At 30.1% G+C, this 23947-nt stretch overlaps 1 protein-coding gene and 1 long non-coding RNA gene across 2 annotated transcripts; one reads left to right on the forward strand and one right to left on the reverse strand.

Annotated features, from left to right (window-relative positions):
• Positions 1 to 127: 127 nt before the first annotated feature.
• LOC108469265 (nuclear transcription factor Y subunit B-9-like) lies at positions 128 to 2786 on the reverse strand. Its single transcript, XM_017770157.2, has 2 exons — positions 2663 to 2786; positions 128 to 1099 (listed from the first exon to the last, which is right to left on the reverse strand). Exons 1-2 carry the CDS (start codon positions 2715 to 2717, stop codon positions 372 to 374), a joined length of 783 nt encoding a protein of 260 aa, XP_017625646.1. The 5' UTR covers positions 2718 to 2786; the 3' UTR covers positions 128 to 371.
• Positions 2787 to 6163: 3377 nt separating this feature from the next.
• Positions 6164 to 7110, forward strand: LOC128279518 (uncharacterized). Its single transcript, XR_008269720.1, has 2 exons — positions 6164 to 6240; positions 6860 to 7110. It is a non-coding gene; the product is annotated as an uncharacterized LOC128279518 (long non-coding RNA).
• Positions 7111 to 23947: the final 16837 nt, after the last annotated feature.

Genomic DNA, 23947 nt, shown 5'->3' on the forward strand with positions numbered 1-23947 from the left:
AAATAACTACTACGTATAAGGATTAATTTACTTTTTTTTTATTAGATGAGAGAAAATGTTATCCGACTTCTAATATAGCAACATCTTTAAAAAAAAAAAAAAACTTTAAATTTATAAGTTACTCAAATTCAGCTCCAAATACATTAAAAAAGCACAAGCAATCCTATTACTGTAACTGTTTAAACCATACCAATGAACAGATACATGTTCAAGTTCCTTAAGCAAAATGAAAATTATAACCCTAACTGATGCCCACACTGTATCTGTATACTTGCCTTCTCCATATATCCCTAAACAACGGCTACTTTGATACTATGATTATCTGTTTATTCAAATTAAATTTGCTTTTCCCTTTTTTAATCCATATTTTCTCATTTGAACACATCAAATGGATCCAAGTTGTTATCGAAAGGAGCCTGCTGCGATGATGATCCAGCGGCACCACCTGGAGGAGCACCATGGTTGTATCCACCCATGATGGCTCGGGCGGCGGCGGAGGTGGCGTCCGTCATCCCTTCCTGAAACCCCGCATTGAAAGGCGCGACGCCGTGAGGGGGCATCATCATTGGCCCATATGCATTCCCGCGCTTCAAAAAGGTGTCCCCGCGCAGTGAAGTCCTCTCGTTTTCGGATTGCCTGTACCGGGTCAAGTAAACGGTGAGGGGCTCCATGTAGTCGTCAAAGCCTAGTTTTCCCATGGCACAAAGGATGTCCTCGGCGGTGACGGTCTTGCGTTGCTCGCTTTGGCAGCGTTCGTTGGCTTCCCCGGTGATGAAACTGATGAACTCCGAAACGCATTCTTGGATGGTTTCTTTGGCTTCGTCTGAGATTTTGGCATGGGGTGGTAGGATGCGGCGCATGATGCGGATCACGTTGGCTATTGGCATGTACTGATCCTGTTCGCGCAACACCGGGCCCGGTGGAGGCATGGTGCTGACGGCATTGGTGTTGCTGGTGTTGGAGATGTTGCCGGCGTTGCTGACATTGTCAGTGATGTTGAAGATGTTGCCGGCATTGCTGACACTGTCGGTGATGTTGAAGATGTTGTTAACGTTGTTAATGGAGTCCGATGAATCACCATGTTGAATGATACCCAAACCTGGAAAAAAATATAAAATTGCACTTTAACCCCTAAAATTATTTAAAATTTAAAGATTAACCTAAAATAAGTAAGAACTACAAGATGGTTAGTGCCATTAACACACAAATAAATTTAAGTCCTAAAAAAAAAATAATAATAATAATAAAATCTTCTTCCATTAAAGCATTCAAAAGAAAGAGAGAAAAAATCCAAAAGATAAAAATCATAAGTAAATGCTACCTCCGTGTCAGAGGGATTCTATATACACGTGTAAAATCCTAAGTGGCTTATTCCAGACGTTAAATGGGTCCCACTTTTAGAGAAAGGGGCCCATGAGGTACTAAAAAAGGGCCCCACCTATCACTGTTTAGATTCTTTGTTGGGAGTCTTAAAAGTCAAACCCTTTTTCTCCTTCTCACTCTACAGGCTTTGACTTTTCTTTTTCCCTAAACAATACATAAATAAAAATATACAATGTATTTGGTTTAGTGATTTTTAGTTTAAATCTAAAAAGGAAAAATGAAAAAAAAAATAAAGAATAAAGAACATTTTCTTCCTACTTTATTGATTGAATTGATTTTAAATCCGTACAGATAAATTTTTGACTTTTTAACAATTTAACTCAAATAAATTATTAATTTTAATTCAATTAATTTGATTGGTAGATCTATTTTTTTATATCTGAAGAATATTGTTTAAAATGATTGGTTAAACACATATGGTATTAATTGAAAGAAAAAAGTGTTTAAAGAGACTAAACTAGAAAACAATTGAAAGCAAAACAAGATTTTAAAAAAAAAGGAAAAAGAAACTTCTTAAATTAATTCATAATTAAAAATTCTTTGTTTATAATATTTATAGTGATTTATTTTAATTAAATAAAAGAGATATAAAAGTGTATTTGTTTTTAATTATTATATTAGTTATTTAATATTTTTTCATCCACTAACACTAAAATTCAAAGAAATCAAACTTTTTACCACATGGACCTAACAAATATTTATAAATACGTGTAGATGTGTGGAAATCAAATATTTAAAACACAAAGGCGTGTTTTAAAATAACATACAATAAATAATAAAAATATAATTTTATCGAATTAATTTGTAATATAAACTCAATCAACAACATTATTAATATATACAAATATATATATATTTGAAACACAAAAGACAAAGGTGAAGAATGAAGCAAGCGTTACTATATGAACAGAGGAAATTCAAGATGAAGTCAAAAAGATGGTCTAAATATATTGCTTTTAAGCTTAAACCCCGTCGAGAAACAATCAATGGTGAAAATTTATTTTTTTTCAAAAAAGGACTTAAAAAAGGGAAAATTTTGATATAATACATAAAAAAGAAAGGAGATTTGCGATGAACAACATGCAAAAGGGAAAAAAAAAAAACCAAGTCAATAAAAAAATAAAAGGAAAGAACTGTTGATGCATGCAATAAACCTTAATCATTTTGAGGATAAATCTGTGTATTTTTTATAATAAAAAAAAGAGCAAAAAATGGGTATTATATGTATATGAAACATAAAAATAAAATAAAAAATATATCTAGTTGAAGGGTGCTTTACCAGAATTTGATTTTGCAAGCTTGGGAAAACGACTGAACTCATCACCACGTTCCATGATTTTTAAGGGTTTGGGTGTTGAAAGCTTAGTTTGTGTGTCCTTGGAATGGGAATTTGACCATTTTTATAGTGGCCAGCACAGTCCATTTGGCAAACCGGCGTTTTAAACGAGGAACTTACTATTGCCGGTCACACCAACTCTCTCATTGGACACTGCCCTTCCCCCTCACCGGTATTTACAGGTGGTGGCCCCTCTAAAACGCTTTTTCTTTTTTGTTTTAAATAAAATAATAATAATTTTATAATTATGAGATGCAAATTTTCATTTACTGTAGTTTAACAAAAGTGCTATTTTTGGTATTATTAATTTTTAATTATTTTAAAATTTTAATTATCCCGCTTAAAATGTTATGTTGTAAAATTTATAAAAAAATTATATATTTATAATGAGTTTCATTAATTATAGGATTTTTTTAACTATTATAATTATAAATACAAGTTCAAGTTACCATAAAGTAGAATCAAATTATTACAGCAAAAACGAACTAAGAACTGTTATAATCTTAGCCTAAAGCCAGCAAACCAGGATTAATTGGACAAAAATCCCATACATAATATTATTTTTTAAAAGACTAATATTATTTCTGTTTATTTTTATTATTTATAAGGGGACCACAAGGTTAATTTTCCCTTTTTCTAGGAGGAGGGCAAGGTCGTTACGCGACCCCTTAAATTCGTCCCTGGTTGATAGGATAACGTGATGATATGTATCCAGTTAACGTATTGGACAATATAAAGTAATACAGGACAATCTAACTCACCACTCTCCCTATAAGGCAATGATAACAATAAAATTTAAAGAAAATTGATTAAAAACCTATAATTTCTTTTGTTTTTTAACCCATCATGGTATAAGACTAGAAAAAACCGTTTATTGAGTTAAGATTTAACCTTGGTTTGGTTACGTCTTCAAATAAGTTTCAATAAAAAGTCGCAGTCTTAGTAAGGAAGAATTATGCACGCTAAAACTCAAACTTTGCCTTTTGAGTGTTCATCTAATCAATCATTCTTAAATTATGCAATGTTAACTATAAAATCTAAAAAATAGGCGTTAAAAAAATCTACAACTTCGTTTACATTTTAATTCAGTGTCGTCTAAGATCATAGAAAAAATGCTTACAAGTTAAGATTTAACTTTAGTTTAAGAAAACATGCTTAAAATTTAAAAAAAAATATTAATAAATTTAATAGAATATCAATCGATACATGTTTTATTAGACCATATAGGGAGTAGGGGATGAGGTAACATGGTTTGAACCCGTGCTAAATGAATGTTTGACAAGAGTTTTAACCATTATTTCATACTAATAGAGACACAAAATACCCTTATTAAATTATGCATAAAATATAAATTCATTAATAATAAGTCTTTTTTTTTGTAGAAAAAAGACCGCACAAAGCAATTGCATCAAACCCTCAAGCTAAACATGCATGGAAGCGTTACAATTAGCCAACAATAAATTAACCACAGAGGATGATGGCTCTTCAAACCATTGTAAAACTGCGAGCCCACTTACAGTACATTTTTTCCATATGATTAGCCATTTTATTCAGAGATCTCAGAATGTGAAGAATCCTTACTTTTTAATTCCTGCTTAGAAGTTGACGCACTAAGCGTAACTCCACCAATCTACTATCTATATGCCATCCACCTAAAAGCAACTCAACCAGAAGTGCATTATCACATTTCAATTCAATCTGCCTGAACCCTATGTCCCACACAATGCGCAAACCTTCTAACATGGCACGAGTTTCAATCCTAAAGATAGATTCTTTGCTAATCCTTATTGAATAGCCACCCAACCAATTTGCATTAGAGTCTCTAAACACACCCCTGATAGAAGTAGTAGTGTTACCTGAAACCAAAGCCCCATCAATATTAAGTTTAATTCAATCATTCTCTGGAGAATTCCAATGCCTCAATGAGACCATAAGAAAAACTCATTGCCCAATTAAAACCATTATTCATAATATCATTTACACAATTATGGCCATTAGTAAAAACAAAGAGATTGCGCGCCAATTCACCTCCATACTACTGCAACTGTCTGTATCGTGCAAGTTCCATAATAACCATTCATTAAGAGGCAATGAGAAAAACATAATTTGAGCATGAATTGACACCATTGCAAGCCACACCGATCTCGAGAAAAGGCACTCCTGAATCGTATGGAGACCAATTTTCAACACATTACCACATCTAGGACAGTGGCTGTCACTGGACATGTGTCTCGTCACTTGCTCTCTATTTGTCAACAGCCTATTCTGCCACAGCAATCAGATGAAAACCCGAACCCTCTAAGGTGCTTTCATGTAACATCCCGAAATAGGGCCTAAACGGAACAGTGGTTGCGAAACCACAAATCCGAGGTAGAATGTAACGGCCTAATTTTCAGTGGTGTCAAAAATGGTGATTTGAGATCACTAAATCGGACAAATAAGATTGAACAAGATAGTAACTTAATATTTATGAGTCAAGTAAGAATTTATAAGAATTTGTGAAATGGTGAAATTAGTGAATTAAAATAATTTATTAGGTCGACGGGTCAAAAAGCGAGGTATCGAGACCTCGAATTTGAAAATCGAGCTATAAATATTTTTATAAATATTTATGAAGTGTCATTGAGTTAGTATTAAAGTTTCGTTAGAAAATTTTGATGTTTGGATAGCTAATTAATTAAAAGGACTAAGCGAAAATAGCTCAAAATTTGTTAAATTGTGAGTAAATAGCTTAAGTATTTAAAAAGATGGATTTAAAGAGCAATTAGACCCAAAGGTTAATGGCTGGACGGTTTGGGTATGAAATAAGCAAGAAAACAATGTGAACAAGGGACAAAATTGGAATTAGCATAAAAGTTAATAGTTAAAAAAATGATGTAATTGAAAATCTAGACATTTCTTCATCTTTCTCAGCCGAAACGCCGTAGCAGGTCTCCTATCCTGGTTTTCATATTTTTGCACCATGTAAGTTCAATTTTACTATTTCTTAGTAATTTTATGTTTTGTGACTTTTACAATTAGGTCCAATCATCTAATTCATTAGTTTTTGATTTGGTGGGTGAAATTGGAAGTTACCCTGGCTGAGTAAGGGTAGTTTATGATGAATTATTATGAAATTGAAGTTCTAATTTCATATTAAGGTTGTTTTATTAAGTCATTTTGATAGAAAATGGTATTTTGGACCTAATTGTGAGCAAAATTGTGAATTAGATGTTGGTGTTGAAATTCAGAATATCAAAGGCTGTGAAATAGTTTATAATGATAAAATAAAAGTGTTAATTTAGAAAAATTAGTTCAATTGATGGGTGAATTGAGCAGGACTAAATTGTAAAAAGCTGTAAATTTTGGGGTAAAAGTGCAATTTCAAATTTTGAACAGCATAAATTGTGAAGTGAAATAGAAATCAAATAAATGCTAATGAGTAGAAATATTTTATATTATAGATCAAGAATCCAAAGAAGAACGAGGAAAAGAAAAAGTAAAGGACTAAATTGTAAGGTTTAGTCACATTTTGTATCAAGGTAAGTTTACAGTAAATAAATGCAATATTCTTTTATTTTACATTATTATTGTCAATTTCAGCATTTATATATTATGTTATGAAAATATTTAAAGTCGAATTTAAGGTGAAGTGACAGAGGAAAAGTGTTAGAAAGCCGGTTGAATCCTAGGAATGTTAGGATATTAGGGTTGACAGATGTAATGAAATGAGCCATGTAAGTCCATATTAGAAATATGGCTTTGGAGACAGGATTGAGCCATGTAAGTCCATATTATATATGGCATTGGAGACAGGAATAATTCATGTAAGTCCATGTCAAAGACATGGCATTGGCGAGATATTGATAGACAGAGCGACCCTAGTATCCTTAGTATTCCGAGTGGTTCAACGGGTCAGGATACGAGTTAAATTACAGTGAATTAACAGCAAAGGAAAAGTAGATTATACTTATGAAAAGAAAAGGTCGGGTAAGAAAGAAGGTAAGGGAATAAAGAAGAAGATAGAAATTGAGAAGTAAAGAAATTTATGATGTTAGATGATATTATGCATAATTATCCATTATGTTGAATGTTGTGATTTATTTGCTTGTAAGCTTACTAAGCCTAGTGCTTAATCTCTTTATTTTCTTCTTCTTATAGTACTTATCTAGTCACTCGGGGATCGAAGGAAATGTCGGAGGCCGATCACACTATCAAAGAAATAACTCGGTATAACTAGACGTTTTGTTTTGGGTATGGCATGTATAGAAACTTAGCTACTTTTGGTATAATATGAATAATGAATGATGTGTAAATACTTGCTAGTGATTAGCTAAGAAAATAGCTGATGATATACATGTTTATTAATATGTATGATTGAATGATGATTATCACATGAAAATTATGAAAAATGTGAAAGTAACCTAAAAACAGATTCAAGTAACAGAAATGATGTAACTTTGAAAATCACTAAAATTGTAGAAACATAGTTTGAAGATGAATAATATATGAAATTAAAGCTGATTATGTATATTTTCTTATGGAATAAGCAAAACAGGTAAAAGTATTATATTTTATGATATATCTAAGTTTTAGTGAAACAGGTTCAGAGCGATTTCTGGATCCCCTGTTTCAACTTTGGAAATTCACCATAAATTGTACAAAACTAATTAGAAGGTATAATTTATATGGTTAGAATGCTTGTTGAATCTAGTTTTGATAGAAACAAACGACTTAGTCATATGAATTTTGTACAGGAAGAAAAATGGTTCGTAGTAAGAAGAGGTTAGTGCAGTCGAGTTTTGAAACAGGGGAAACTTTAACTAATAAACTGTACTAATTGGCTAAGTCAAAAATTCTAGAAAAAAATTAGTAGATATATATATGAGTCTAGTTTCATGAAAAATTTACGGATCTTAATTTTGAGTTTTGAAACTCGAGAAATGAATTTTTAAGTAACCATGACGCAGAAAAATAGTTTAATCTAAAAATTAAAATAAGTGATTTAGAGTTGTTTAAAAGGTAAGATAAGTTTAGTAACACCTCAAGCTTGACTCCGGTGATGGTTTCGGGCGTGGGGGCGTTACATTTCACCTTCTAAATCAACCTCCAAATATTAGCAAGCACAATATTGTCCCCCTGATACATCTTTCTAAACGTTTCCGCTATGGAAAGAACATCTCTCTTCATCCATTTCCAAGCTAACCGATCCTGACCTATATCACTGAATGGGGCACAATAGATGCTATTTGTGTAACAATATTAACTGGTAATAGTGAAAATAAACAAGACTAGTCCGAACAACCATTTTCGTTTATCAAATCATATGTTCTTAAAGTATTATCCGGCTGACTACAACCTATATAAAACACTCGAAAATGACCAATCCATCAAACCCAAACTTCATTCCAAAAGTTTACAAGCCGACCATCCCCAACAGACCAATATACATTAGTGATGAAATCAGACCAAACTCTCATCAAAGATCTTCAAATAAACGAACAATTACTCTTAGCAATAGAGACCAACAACACCCCGTGTATATTATACTTATTCCTCAAAACCTAACCCACAAGGCCTCTATCTTGTTAAACAGCTGGAAACCTAGCTTCAATAGAAAAATTCGATTCTAATCAACAAGGCTTCACAACCCTAGACCTCCATTATTTATTGGAAGACAACAAACCCCCAAGAGAAAAGAGTCACCTTCTTTGATTCGATACAAGTACCCCAAATAAAATTACAGGCAATCCTCTCAATCTCATTACACACCAAGATCGAAATGCGAACTGTACTCATAAAATAATTCAGAATAGCTAAGAGCACCGACTTGGCCAACATTTTTTTGCCTTCTAAAGATAGGTTCCTCAAATCTTAACCAGATAGCTTATTACGGAACTTATCAATCACAAAGTCAAAAGTACTCGGCATAACTTTGTCATGCATTAATGGTAACCCTAAATAAATACCGAGATCAATCATACGAATAAACCCCACAATATTACAAATAACATCAGCTAACTCGTCCAGTATATTAAGAGAGAAAAAAAACTGAAACTTACATTTATTCACCTTTTGACCAAAAAAGTGATAGAACCGATTAAGAATATCATTAAGAAGTATCGCTTGACCCATATCAGCCTTGCAATAAAGCATAAGATCATTGACAAAAAATAAATGGGATAAAGTCAACCCTCTCCTAGACAGAAATAACGGCGTCCAATTCCCATGATCAACTACATCACCAATTAGGTGCTTTATCTGTTCCATACAAAGGACAAACAAATATTGATTTGGTGCGCTAACCGCCAAAGTGAAAATTTACTATATATTTATTTTTATTATTTATAAAGGGGCCGCAAGGTTAATTTTCCTTTTTTTGGGAGTAACCCCTTAAATTTCCCCATGATTGATAGGATAACATGATGATATGTTTCCAGTTGGCATATTGGATACTATAAAGAAATACAGGACAATCTAACTCACCGCTCTCGTTTAAAGCAATGATAACAATAAAATTTAAAGAAAATACATTAAAAACCTATAATTTCATTATTATGGTGTAAGACTAGAAAAAATGTTTACTGAGTTAAGATTTAACCTTGGTTTGATTACGTCTTCAAATAGGTTTCAATAAAAAGTCGCAATCTTAATAAGGAAGAGTTATGCATGCTAAAACTCAAACTCTGCCTTTTGAATGTTCATCCAATCAACCATTCTTAAATTGCGCAATGTTAAGTATAAAATCTGAAAAATATGCGTTAAAAAATCTACAACTTTGTTTACACTGTGGTCTAAGATCATAAAAAAAATGCTTAAAAGTTAAGATTTAATCGTAATTTAATAAAAAAATGCTTACAATTTTTTTAAAAAAGATTAATAAATTTAATAAAATATCAATTAATACATGTTTTTAGACTATATAATAAGTAGGGATGGGAGTAACATGGTTTTAACCCATACTAAATGAATGCTTGACAAGAATTTAATCATCGTTTCATCTTGATCGAGACCCAAAAAGCCCTCATAAAATAATGCATAAATTTATTTTGATACATTAAAACGTAACATTACATATATTTAATTTTCTATATATAATGGTTAGAATTTCTTACATTATTTTTTTAATGATTATTGTTGAAACCTTTTTTTGAAAGGTCAACTTTTATTTAAAACGAAAATGGAGTCACCACTAATCTTTTTTATGAGGTGTGATCGAGTCACCGTGTGATTGATTGTTTTAATAAGCGTAAGCGATTTAATTTATTAAAACAATGATTTTTAGTCTACAAATTTCGAGAAATAGGTTCGGGAGTCGGTTACGCATGAGGAAGGATTAGCAGCCTCGTAACGCCCAAAATTGGTACCTAATTGATTAATTGACGTCTTAATGCCAAAAGTTGAAAACTTGAAAAGAATTTAAAATACAATCCCTCTTTGTATTAATGTTAATTTTACTTAAAAAAACCGCTTGAGTAAATTGAAACAGTCGTTAGAGACCCTCTCATCTCAAGATAACAAAATGGCACATCACGTAAGTTAGGACACGACACCTTGAACCTTTGAGAATAAGCTTGTCTTTATTTTTTTTTATTTGAAATCTTATGTATTTTAATTTTTTCAACAAGAAAATTGAAGCCCCGTAAGTTAGGGTACGATTCCACGAATCTCCCAAATATCAAATATTGCCTTATTTTAAAAATTTCCTTTTGCTTATTTAGGTTAAAATTAATATAATATTAAAACAAAGTATGGATAAAATGTTATGCTAATGAATGATAACAATATAAATGCACTAATAAGTGATTAAGTAATACATATAATAGTGATAATCACATAATACATGTCACTTTAATACCAATATTATCAATCAAAGAAAAATAAATAACGAAATAAATAATAACAATGATAACAATAATAACAATGACAAAACAATGCACAAAAGAAAAACCAATTTTAAAAATAATAAGGACAAAGGAATAAATAAATAAATAAATAAATGCATAAATGAATATTAAGGAAAATAGTTTATAAAATATTGAAAATAAAGGATTAAATTAAAATATAAAGTAACTCACCACTTTCCGTATAAGGCATCTAACTCACTACTCTCCGTATAAGGTAATGATAACAATAAAATTTAAAGAAAATGCATTAAAAACCTATAATTTCATTTGTTTTTTAACCCGTCATGGTATAAGACTAGAAAAAACCATTTACTAAGTTAAGATTTAAACCTGGTTTGGTTACGTCTTCAAATAAGTTTCAATAAAAAGTCGCAGTCTTAATAAGGAAGAATTATGCATGCTAAAACTCAAACTTTACCTTTTGAGTGTTCATCTAATCAATCATTCTTAAATTATGCAATGTTAACTATAAAATCTAAAAAATATGTGTTAAAAAAATCTACAACTTCATTTACATTTTAATTCAGTGTGGTCTAAGATCATAGAAAAAATGTTTATAAGTTAAGATTTAACTTTAGTTTAAGAAAACATGCTTACAATTTTTAAAAAAAATATTAATAAATTTAATAGAATATCAATCAATATATGTCTTATTAGACCACATAGGGAGTAGAGGATGGGGTAACATGGTTTGAACCCGTGCTAAATGAATATTTGACAAAAGTTTTAACCATTATTTCATACTAATAGAGACACAAAATACCCTCATAAAATTATGCATAAAATATAAATTCATTAATAATAAGTCTTTGTTTTGTAGAAAAAAGACTGCACAAAGCAATTACATCAAACCCTCAAGCTAAATATGCATGGAAGCGTTACACTCAGCCAACAATAAATTAACCACAGAGATATCAGAATGTGAAGAATCCTTACTTTCCAATTCCTGCTTAGAAGTTGATGCACTAAGCGTAACTCTACCAATCTATATGCCATCCAGCTAAAAGCAATTCAACTAGAAATGCATTATCACATTTCAATTCAATCTGCCTGAACCCCATGTCCCACACAATGCGCAGACCTTCTAACATTGCACGAGTTTCAATCCTAAAGATAGATTCTTTGCCAATCCTTATTGAATAGCCACCCAACCAATTTGCATTAGACTCCCTAAACACACCCCTGATAGAAGCAGTAGTGTTACCGCTAAAGCCCCATCAATATTAAGTTTAACTCAATCATTCTCTGGAGGACTCCAATGCCTCAATGAGACCATAAGATTAGGTTCTAGGATCTTTAAGAGTAATGTTGAAAAAATCCTTGCCTAAGTAAAATCATTATTCATAATATCATTTACACAATTATGGCCATTAAAAAAAACAAAGAGATTGCGATTCTTCCAAAGCAACCAACATAGAATGGAAGATAGAGTTTGCCAATTCACCTTCATACTACTGCAACTATCTTTATCGTGCAAGTTCCATAATAACTATTCATTAAGAGGCAATGAGAAAAACGTAATTTGAGCATGAATCGACACCATTGCAAGCCACACCGATCTCGAGAAAAGGCACTCCTGAATCGTATAGAATCCACATTACCACATCTAAGACAGTGATCGTCACTGGACATGTGTCTCATCACTTGCTCCCCATTCGTCAACAGCCTATTTTTCCACAGCAATCAAATGACAACTCAAACCCTTTAAGGTGCTTTCACCTTCCAAGTCAACCTCCAAATATTAGCAAGCACAATACTGTCTCCCTGATACATCTTTCTTAATGTTTCCATTATGGAAAGAATGTCTCTCTTCATCCATTTCCAAGCTAACCAATCCTGACCTGTATCACTGAAAGAGGCACAATAGATGCTATTTGTTTAACAATATTAACCGGTAATAGTGAGAATAGACAAGACTAGTCCGAACAACCATTTCTATTTATCAAATTATATGCTCTTAAAGTATCATCCGACTAATCGCGACCTGTATAAAACCCTCGAAAAGAACCAATCCATCAAACCCAAATGTCATTCCAAAAGTTTACAAGCCGACCATCCCCAACAGACCAATATACATTAGTGATGAAATCAGACCAAACTCTCATCAAAGATCTTCAAATAAGTGAACAATTACTCTTAGAATAGAGACCAACAACACCTCGTTTATATTATACTTATTCCTCAAAACTTAATCCACAGTGCCTCTATATTGGTAAGCAGCTGGAAACCTAGCTTCAATAGAAAATTTTGATTCTAATTAGCAAGGCTTCACAACCTATACCTCTATTATCTATTGGACAATAACAAGCCCCCAAGAGAAAAGAGTCACCTTCTTTGATTCGATACAAGTACCCCAAATAAAATTACAGGCAATCCTCTCAACCTCATTACACACCGAGATTGAAATATGAATCGTACTCATAAAATAATTCAGTACAGCTAAGAGCACGACTTGGCCAACATTTTTCTTCCTTCTAAAGATAGGTTCCTCAAATCTTAACCAGATAGCTTATTACGGAACTTATCAATCACAAAGTCAAAAGTACTCAGCATAACTTTGTTATGTATTAATGGTAACCCTAAATAAATACCAAGATCAATCATACGAATAAACCCCATAATATTACAAATAACATCAGCTAACTCGTCCAGTATATTAAGAGAGAGAAAAAAAATCTGAAACTTGCATTTATTCATCTTTTGACCAAAAAAGTGATAGAACCTATTAAGAATATCATTAAGAAGTATCACTTGACCCATATCAGCCTTGCAAGAAAGCATAAGATCATCGACAAAAAATAAATGGAATAAAGTCAGCCCTCTCCTAGACAGAAATAATGGCATCCAATTCCCATGATTAACTGCATCACCGTTAGGTTCTTTATCCGTTCCATACAAAGGACAAACAAATATCGATTTGGTGCGCTAAGTGCCAAAGTGAAAATTTACTATATATTTATTTCTATTATTTATAAGGGGGCCACAAGGTTAATTTTCCTTTTCTGGGGGGGGTAACCTTTTAAATTTGCCCATGGTTGATAGGATAACATGATGATATGTTTCCAATTAGCAGATTGGATAATATAAAGTAATACAGGACAATCTAACTCACCACTCTCGTATAAGGCAATGATACCAATAAAATTTAAAGAAAATGCATTAAAAACCTATAATTTCATTATTATGGAGTAAGAGTAGAAAAAACCATTTAAATAGGTTTCAATAAAAAGTTGCAATTTTAATAAGGAAGAGTTATGCATGCTAAAACTCGAACTCTGCCTTTTGAATGTTCATCTAATTAATCATTCTTAAATCACGCAATGTTAAGTATAAAATCTGAAAAAATATGAGTTAAAAAGTCTACAACTTTGTTTACATTTTAACTCACTGTGGTCTAAGATCATAAAAAAATTGTTACAAGTTGAGATTTAACTGTAATTTAATAAAAATGCTTACAATTTTTTTAAAGAAAAGATTAATAAATTTAATAAAATATCAATTAATACATGTTTTTAGACTATATAAAAAGTAGGGGATGAGAGTAACATGGTTTTAACCCATACTAAATGAATGCTTGACAAGAATTTAACCATCGTTTCATACTGATCGAGACCCAAAAAGCCCTCATAAAATAATGCATAAAATATAACTTCATTAATAATAGGATTTATTTTGATACATTAAAACGTAACATTGTGTATATATAATTTTCTATATATAATGGTTAGAATTTCTTACATTATTTTTTAATGATTATTACAACTTTAGTCCTCAATAAATTACTTAGTGCACTTAGCAGAGCGTTTAGAATCCACAAACGATATTGAAAGAATGATGTGATGACACTAGAGGTGAGCATTTGATTGAGCCGAGTCGAATTGAATCAAAAAATTTTAAGTTAGTCGAGTTGACGAATCCTATTTTAGCAATCAAACTCAAATTGAAATTTTTCAAATCGATTAAAAATTTTCAAGTCAAATAGAGTCGAGTTAACAAATCCTATTATTTAAACTTAATATTGCGTTTACATAGACCAATTATTTAACTAGTAGACAAAGTACAAGATTATTTAACTACATAAACAAATAATGATTTTACTTTTTAACTTAATGAATAAACATTTATCAAAACAATGTAGTTTTACCTTTTCTTATTCGGATTTTCGAATAACTCGAATTGTGTAATTCATATTCGAGTTAAACAAAAAAAATTGATTTTTATTCGAATTGATCCGAATAGCACGAACTATTTGATTCAAATTTTGAAATTTTTTATCGAGTTTTTCGAATCGAATCGAATCGAATCGAATTAAATTGAATTTTGCTCACCCTTAGATGACACATATCCACTTAATGTATCGACAAAATAAATTAATACAACAGGATCCAATTGACCACTCCCGTATAAGGAAACATTAATCGTAAAATCTAAAGAACATGCGTTAAAAATCTATAATTTCATTTATATTTTAACTCATTATAGTGTAAGATTAGAAAGAATCGTTTAAGAGTTAATATTTAACTTTAGTTTGGCTAAGTCTAACTTTCTAGTTTACTCAAATAAGTCTATAATTTGAAGGTAAGGAAAAGTTATTCGTGCTAAAACTCGAACTACACCTTTTTAAGATTGGAAAGAGACATGTAAGAGTTAAGATTTAACTTTTGTTTGGTTTTGGTACGCTTCAAGTTATTTGCATTGTACCTACTATTATCAACCAAGGAGAAAATATGGAATGGCCATGGGATAATAATTTCATATTTATCGAATTAATCCATATGCTCCCATTTTTAATAAAATTTCGGCTAGAAGTATACAAGTATTGTAATGGGCCTCTCAGTGGGTATCTGGTAACCACATATGTAAGGTTATAATTAGTGATTTGATAGCAAAAGCAATAAGAAATCCAATATTAATATTATTTCCAATGTGATAGGATATGATTGATTAGCTAATGTTTCAAAAATTAATGTTGGCTCATTAGAACGATATAAACCGAGACTCAAAACGCCTATTAATAGAAAAACGAAACCCCCTGTAGTGTACAAAATAAATTTTGTAATCGAGTACAGACGTTTCTTCCCCCCTCCCCATGGATAGAAGTAGATAAACGAGAATTAATTCGAACTCCCACATGATGAAAAAAGTAAAAGATCTCGAGAAGAAAATGACCCTATTTGACCACTATACATTGCTGGTATCAAGAAATGAAATAATTGCAAATCTTGAGTAATTGGCCAAGCCACCAAAGTCGCTAAAATGGTGATAAATCCTGTCAGTAAAATGGGTCCTATAGAAAGCCCATCTATTTTCAATCTCCAATAAAAAAATTTATCCATTTATAATCTTCCGCCACCTGAATTAATAGACCGTCAAATCAGAAAGGATAACAAAATGCATAGAGTTTTAAAAGGAGTTCGAATTTTTTAATTTATTTAAAATAAAATATATCTTTCTATTCCTCCTTTTTTTTCATATTTTATTTGTTTCTTCATATATCTTTTTATGCCTCCTAACCAGTTTAAGGATAGATTTGGATGGACGATGCGTATACCTACAGTTAGTATAAAAATAATAGCAACAGTGAGATTAAATACTGCAACAATATTATAGCGTGAAAAAAAAAATAAACTAAACGAACTGCACCGTAAATTAAAAAATATGCATTTAACCCATTTAAAAATTTATAACTTCGTTTATATTTTTAACTCATTATGTTATAAGGCAGGAAAGAGACTATTATGATTTATGATTTAACCTTGATTTGATTTTGTTAATTTTCTAATTTATTCAAAGTAAAATATATCATATTCGATGCGTTTATATATATTTCGTTAAAAATGTTATGATAAGAAAAAGTTGTAAATATTAGAATTCAGTAAATTGAGAAACAAATTTTGGCGAGAATTAAATTGTATATTTTATTATAGTAAAAATATAATTTTATTATTTTAACAGTCTATATCTTTATAATTTTCAAAAGATTAAATCAAATTTATTATTTTTAGAAGGACCAAAATGAAATTATAAAGAAACCTAAATAAAAATTTTTCTATTTTAACGCCTACTACCTCCCCAAATTCGCCTTTGTATTCAAACCTCAATATGCTCAAAGGCACCTAATACTTTTATGTAATAAAATTCAAATAATGTATTGAAAATGTATAATTTCATTTACATTTTAACTCTTTAAAGTGTAAGACTGAACACAAAATGATTATGAGTTACAATTGCAGCTGCATGTTGACAAATCTCTAATTTCATCTACATTTTAATTAATTAATGTACAAAATTGGATAGAAATGATGATGAGTTATTTAACCTTTGCTTGGTTTTTGTCATATTTTTAGTTATAAAAAAATTATAAGAAAGAGTTATAGATATTGAAATTGAATCATAGATATATTATTATTTTTTAAAAATCTAATTTAATTGTGAAAGTATTTGAAAAACTACTTATAATCCATCCCAATCCTTAAATTAGAGGATAAACGCATTTCAGCACGCTTGAACTCATGTCCTCCTACACTGATCAACTAAATTAAGACTCAATCGACTAGATATATTGATACTTAATTCATCATTCCCAAGTTAGATGATATTAATTGTAAAATTTATACGTTAAAATCTGTAATTTTATTCACATTTAAATTTAATAAAATAAAAAGTCAAAAAAGGTACTTAAGAATTAAGATTAATTTAATTTTGGTTTGATTTGATTTGGTTTTGCTAAGTTTTAGTTTATTCAAAGTTTAATTTGAATTTAAATTTGAAATTTGATTTAATTAGTTGAAACTGTCACCCTTAAAATGTGATATTCAATAAATTGTATTAAATAAATTTGGATTTGGAAACTACACTTCATTTATACCAATAAAACAAAAAACTATAATGTTTCTCTTAGTCTTTAATGCTTTATTCAAGAATTTAAAATTTTGAACTTCAAGGGTGGATTTGGCTCAAATTAAAAGTTAAAGTCTTAATTGATAGAGATAAATCTTAAAATTATATCTGAACTTTAATTTGATGTAATTGTACATGTGAAACTCTAATTGTGGTTCAAATGTATACTTGAAATTTTAATTTTGATTTAATCATATACATTTAGATAAATACAACAATTTATTTTTATATTGGATAAATATAATTATTTATGTATGCAATATATCAACATAAAATGATGTTATATCCATAATTGTGTTAATAATTTACAAGAATTGGATCAAATCAAAATTTCATGTATAAAATTGCAAAAATCAAAATTCATGTATATATTTGCACATTAAACCATAGTTTTGAGATTTATCCCTAATTGATACAATTCTAATTATGTTTAAGGTTGAAAGTATCTTAAAGCTTCTAAGTGCTTAGAACTACCCATAACTCATTCCAACTCTTAAATTGGAGGATAAACGCGCTATAGCAGACTTGAACTCACGTTCTCTTGCACTGACAATGGTGCTAATGCCAACCGAATTAGGACTCAACCAACTAGATCATTCTCAAGTTAGACGATATTAATTATAAAATTTATATGTTAAAATCTGTAATTTCATTCACATTTAAATTTAATAAAATACAAAGTTGAAAAAAAGATACTTAAGAAATAAGATTAATTTAATTTTGGTTTAGTTTTGCTAAGTTTTTAGTTTATTTAAAGTTGAATTTAAATTTAAAATTAATTTAATTAGTTGAAACTGTCACCCTTGAAATGTGGTATTCAATAAATTGTATTAAATAAATTTGGATTTGGATTACTAAACTTCATTTATACCAATAAAACAAAAACAATCATGTTTCTCTTAGTCTTTAAGACATCAATATCAAGGGTGGATTAAAAGTTAAAGTCTTAATTGATACAATTATAATTATGTTTAAGGTTGAAATTGCACTCTTATGAAGGCCGATCCTACTTAAATTCTGAATATTTGCTTAAATCTAAAGGTTTATTCAATATTTAGAGAATTTGGATAATAACTTAGACTTGTTCAAAATATAGATCAAATTTAGATTTTAATATCCAAATTCCAAGACTAATTAGCTGGCTAACCGGTTTCTAAGTTCCAACAAAATAAAATAATACAAGAGAATCCAATTGACCACTCTCGTATAAGGAAACATTAACCGTAAAATTTAAAGAACATGCTTTAAAAATCTATAATTTCATTTATATTTTAACTCATCATGGTGTAAGATTAGAAAGAATCATTTAAGAGTTAATATTTAACTCTAGTTTCGTTACGTCTAAATTTTTAGTTTACCCAAATAAGTCTCAATAAAGAAGTCATAAATTTAAGATAATAAAAACTTATGCATGCTAAAACTCAAACTACACCATTTTAAGATTAGAAAGAGATGCTTAAGAGTTAAGATTTAACTTTTGTTTGGTTTTCTACGCTTCAAATTATTTGCATTGTACCTACTATTATCAATCAGGCAGAAAATATGGAATGAGCATGAGATAATAATTCCATATTTATTGAACTAATCCATACGCTCCCATTTTTAATAAAATTCTAGCTAGAAGCATACAAGTATTGTAATGAGCCTCTCCGTGGGTATCTACTAACCACATATGTAATCCTATAATCGATGATTTAATAGCAAAAGTAATAAGAAATTCAATATAGAATATTACTTCCATTGCGATAGGTTATGATTGATTGGTAGTGTTTCAAAATTAATGTTGGCTCATTAGAACCGTATAAACATAGACCCAATTCTCCTATTAATAGAAAAATATAACCCCATGTAGTGTACAAAATAAATTTTGTAGTCGAGTACATACGTTTCTTCCCCCGCCCCCAACGTGGATAGAAGTAGATAAATGAGAATTAATTCGAACTCCCACATAATGAAAAAAAGTAAAAGATCTCGAGAAAAAAATGACTCTATTTGACCACTATTCATTGTTGGAATCAGGAAATGAAATAATTGCTAATCTCGAGTAATTGACCAAGCCACCAAAGTCGCTAAAATGGTGATAAATCCTGTCAGTAAATGGGTCCTATAGAAAGTCCATCTATTTTCAATCTCCAATAAAAAAATTATCCATTTATAATCTTTCGCCACCTGAATTAATGGATCATCTAATCGGAAATGGTAACAAAATGAATAGGTTTTTAGGGGTTTGAATTTTTAAATTTATTTAAAATAAAATATATCTTTTTATGCCTCCTATTTTCTTTTATACTTCATTTATTTTTTCAAATATCTTTTTATGCCTTCTAACCAGTTTAAAGGTGGGCTTGGATGGGCGATACATTTACTGTAAAATTAGCGATGACGATGAGATTAGATACTGTAGTGATATTGTAACGTGAGATGAAAAGTAAGCTAAACGCACCGCATAACCTATCCAAACTTACACTAAGTAATATTAACCCTAAATTAAAGAATATGCCTTGAAAATTTATAACTTCGTTTATATTTTAACTCATTATGTTATAAGGTAGGAAAGAGACAATTATATATATTTTATGCGTTTATATATATTTTAACTCATTATGCCTGTCCAAACCTACACTAAGTAATATTCTATGCGTTTATATATATTTTTTGGTTAAAAATGTGAAAATGATAAGAAAAAGTTGTAAATATTAGGATTTATATAGGAAAAAGTAAAAAAATTTGGGGGTCGAATTAAACTGTATGTTTTATTATAGTAAAATGTGATTTCATTATTTTCATAGTCTTATAATTTTAAAAGATTAAATTAAGTTTTTATTATTTGTAAGAGGACTAAAGTCTAATTTTATTATTACTAATTTAAAATTTTATAAATTATAAATGAATTTAAATGATTTTTTTTTCATTTTAGGGATTGCCACCTCCCGATTAGCCTCTGAATTCAAACCTCGCTGAAGGTTACCTAATACTTTTATGTAATAAAATTCAAAAATGTATTGAAAAATGTATAGTTTCATTTACATTTTAACTCGTTAAAGTATAAGATTGAACAAAGATGATTATGAGTTACAATTACAGCTGCATGTTGACAAATCTTTAATTTCACCTTCATTTTAATTAATTAATGTACAGAGTTGGATAGAGATGATCATGACTAATTTAACCTTTGCTTGGTTTTTTTTTTTGATATTTCTAGTTTATAAAAAATAATTATAAGAAAGAGTTATAGATATTGAAATTGAATCATAGATATAAAGATTTTTATTTTTTTGAAAATTTAATTTAATTGTGAAAGTAACAATTGCCTATAGCCTATCACAACCTTTAAATTGGAGAATAAACGCGTTTGAGCATGTTTGAATCCACGTCCTCTTACACTTGTAACAATGTTAATGCCAATCGAGTTAAAACTCAATCAACTAAATATATTGATACTTAATTCATCATTCTCAAGTTAAACGATATTAATTGTAAAATTTATATGTTAAAATTTATAATTTTATTCATATTTAAATTTAATAAAATACAAAGTTGAAAAAAACATACTTAAGAATTAAGATTAATTTAATTTTGGTTTGATTTGGTTTTATTTTGTTTTGTTTTGATTAAGTTTTAGTTTTTCAAAGTTGAATTTGAATTTAAAATTTAATTTAATTAGTTGAAACTGTCACCCTTAAAATGTGGTATTCAATAAATTATATTAAATAAATTTGGATTTGGAGTACTAGACTTCATTTATACCAATAAAACAAAAACAATCATGTTTCTCTTAGTCTTTAAGACTTCAATATCAATACTAATCAAGAATTTAAACTTTGACTTAAATTAAAAAGTTAAAAGTGAGGACAAATCTCAAAATTATACATAAATTTTAATTTATTGTATAGTTATATATATAAATTTTAATTTAGTATAATTATACATGTGAGGCTCTATGCTATGCCGGCTTCCATATAAATATTTGTTCAGTCCCTTATGTCTCTCCTACTACATAGAACTACAACACTCTGAATCTCTTGGTGGTTCTAGCCGGCTTCCATGGTTTGAGCATTGCTATCAACATGGCCTCTTTGATGGAAGCACGCGTGCTGTTGATGGTGCATATGCTTTGGCCCTCGAACACTTTGGTCACTCTTTCGCTCACCTCTTCGATCTTGGCGCCGACTTTTTTGAACCCCTTTCTTATGTTTTTTTTCTCCGGGCTCCTTTTAGGCCTGCTCGACTGTACTGTTTGCTTTTTTTTTCAAGGAATCATGTTAGTAAATTTTAAATCCTACAAGCGAGATCAAATACTGTTATATATGCTTAATAGGTATCCAAATATTTTAAATTAAGTAAATGAGATTTTTAGCCCTTGAAAAATTAGTAAAATAGTGATGTAAGGTGTGTCAAATTCAAGTAACGGAATAGATGAAATAAAAAACTTCTCTTTTTGCAAGAAACAAATGTTATTAGAGTTGCGTATCATCTTCATTGTCATATATGATGAAATTAGATGAAATTAAATGAAATAATGTTAGAGTAAACTATAAAAATAGTCATTTTTATTTGTTTCAGATTATATTTTAGTTACTTATGTTTAAAATATTACATTTTAGTCATTTATGTTATCGTTTTGTTACGAAATAATCACTCTATCGTTAAACTCCATTACCTCCCTCATAACAGTCCAACGTGACAATCTAAATGGATTTTAAATGTCAACTTAAATGTCTAGTTGTTAAGATGAAAACAAGTTTTTAATTAAATAAATTTTAATTTAAACTATCACATTAAACATCTAAATTGGCATTTAAAACTCATTTAAACTGCCATGTAAGTCCACTATTAGGGAAGTAACGAAACTTAACGGTAAAGTAATCACTTCGTAATAAAACGATAACGTGACTAAAACATAATATTTTAAACATAAGTGATTAAAACATCATCTGAAACAAACAAAAATGACCCTTTTCATAGTTTACCTATAATGTTATGCAATTATTTTGAATATTCTATTTTTCTTTTTTGTCTTTATTTTTCAATCGCTTGAAAATGATAATAGAAACATCTCATTTATTTATTCTGCTAGTTCCGATCAGAAATATCCATAAAGGCCTTATGACAATCTCGGTTTTTAGAATCAAGGGTTTATTATTAAACAATTAATAAAGTAAAATTGTATATATTCAGTTTAAATTTGTATTAATAAAATAAATAAATAATAATTTTTAATATTAGTTTAAATAGTGAAACAAACTTTGCCTAAACCAGTTCAACCCAAGCCTGGATAATGAAATAAAAAAAGAATCCCCCAGCAGATTGACACGAACCAATTAAAATAAAACTGTGATCAGTAAAAGCTTTACTCAAAATGGAAATTTCACGCCAAAAATTAATCACGGCACCATTCAATTCCCAGGTTTCTATGCTATGCCATGGCATATAAAGATCTGGTTACACTATAGACGTGACCCTGAATGGAACGACGATCGGAAAAGGCTGACTGATTATACAATTGGGTTCGGGGAAAAAATACCTACGGGGTCCAGACGGTGAAGTTTATGTAGATACTATTATGATGATCCAGTTACGTCAAAATCTAGGAACACTACGTCATGCAGCCACTAAAGAAAATTGTCGAGAAGAGGTTAAAGGTTTAGGCAGTTCACACAGTAGTGTGCGAAGAGCCGTAAGAGGGAGGTTTATGAGTGCCTCTGGTTAATTAGAAAGGTAGAAGAAGCAGCATTATTCTTCTCCCCCTTTCTTAACCTGGGGTCTTGACAGTACGGATGTCTGCATACCACCATGTGAACTGCCTCTCAAGCTTCCAACCTCTTCTTTCTCAACAAACATCTAAGGTTCATCTTTGATCATCATAAAGTTGTAAGCCTAAAGCTTTGTTTGGTAGGAAGAAGAAAAGTGTGAGATAAAGAACGAAAATGTTTTAATCTAATAGTTGAGCTAAAAAATAGCACTTTAATGTAGTTCAACCATTAGATTAAATTGTTTTCTCACCCGTTTCTTTCTTTCCTACCAAAGGAAGCGTAAGTAAGACAACTCCGAACCAACATAGACATCGACAGGGGAGGATACATTATCCAAATAACAGGCAGACCATGCACAACCTTAGATAATGTGAATATTTAATCATACATAACATCTATATCCATTATTGCTTACCTTCAGGATATGACATAGTGCGGGATCAGTCATCCCCCAATATGTAATAAGCTGTTGTTCTGACAGGGATAGGATCTCAATATTTAGCTCAGAGGATGTGTGGATTGATCACTGCACGGTTGCATATTGTTGACACATAGGGTTCCAACATTGATAACAATCTCTAACAACTATATGCTACATCACAACAAATCACGATGATGAGAAGTACATGCAAGTCACAATTGCCTCCAATTTATTTGCCAAAGGCCTGGTTCATATGTGTTTGATACAA

The sequence above is a fragment of the Gossypium arboreum genome, chromosome 8, assembly GCF_025698485.1.
Source record: "Gossypium arboreum isolate Shixiya-1 chromosome 8, ASM2569848v2, whole genome shotgun sequence".
Lineage (NCBI taxonomy): Eukaryota > Viridiplantae > Streptophyta > Magnoliopsida > Malvales > Malvaceae > Gossypium > Gossypium arboreum.

What these genes read in the sequence shown, in the direction of transcription:
- LOC108469265 (XM_017770157.2), bottom strand. Translation starts at nt 2,717, where the DNA reads ATGGAACGTGGTGATGAGTTCAGTCGTTTTCCCAAGCTTGCAAAATCA. An exon ending in GCTTGCAAAATCAAATTCTG is followed by an intron (nt 1,100 to 2,662) that starts GTAAAGCACCCT and finishes ATTTTTTTCCAG; the next exon opens with GTTTGGGTATCATTCAACAT.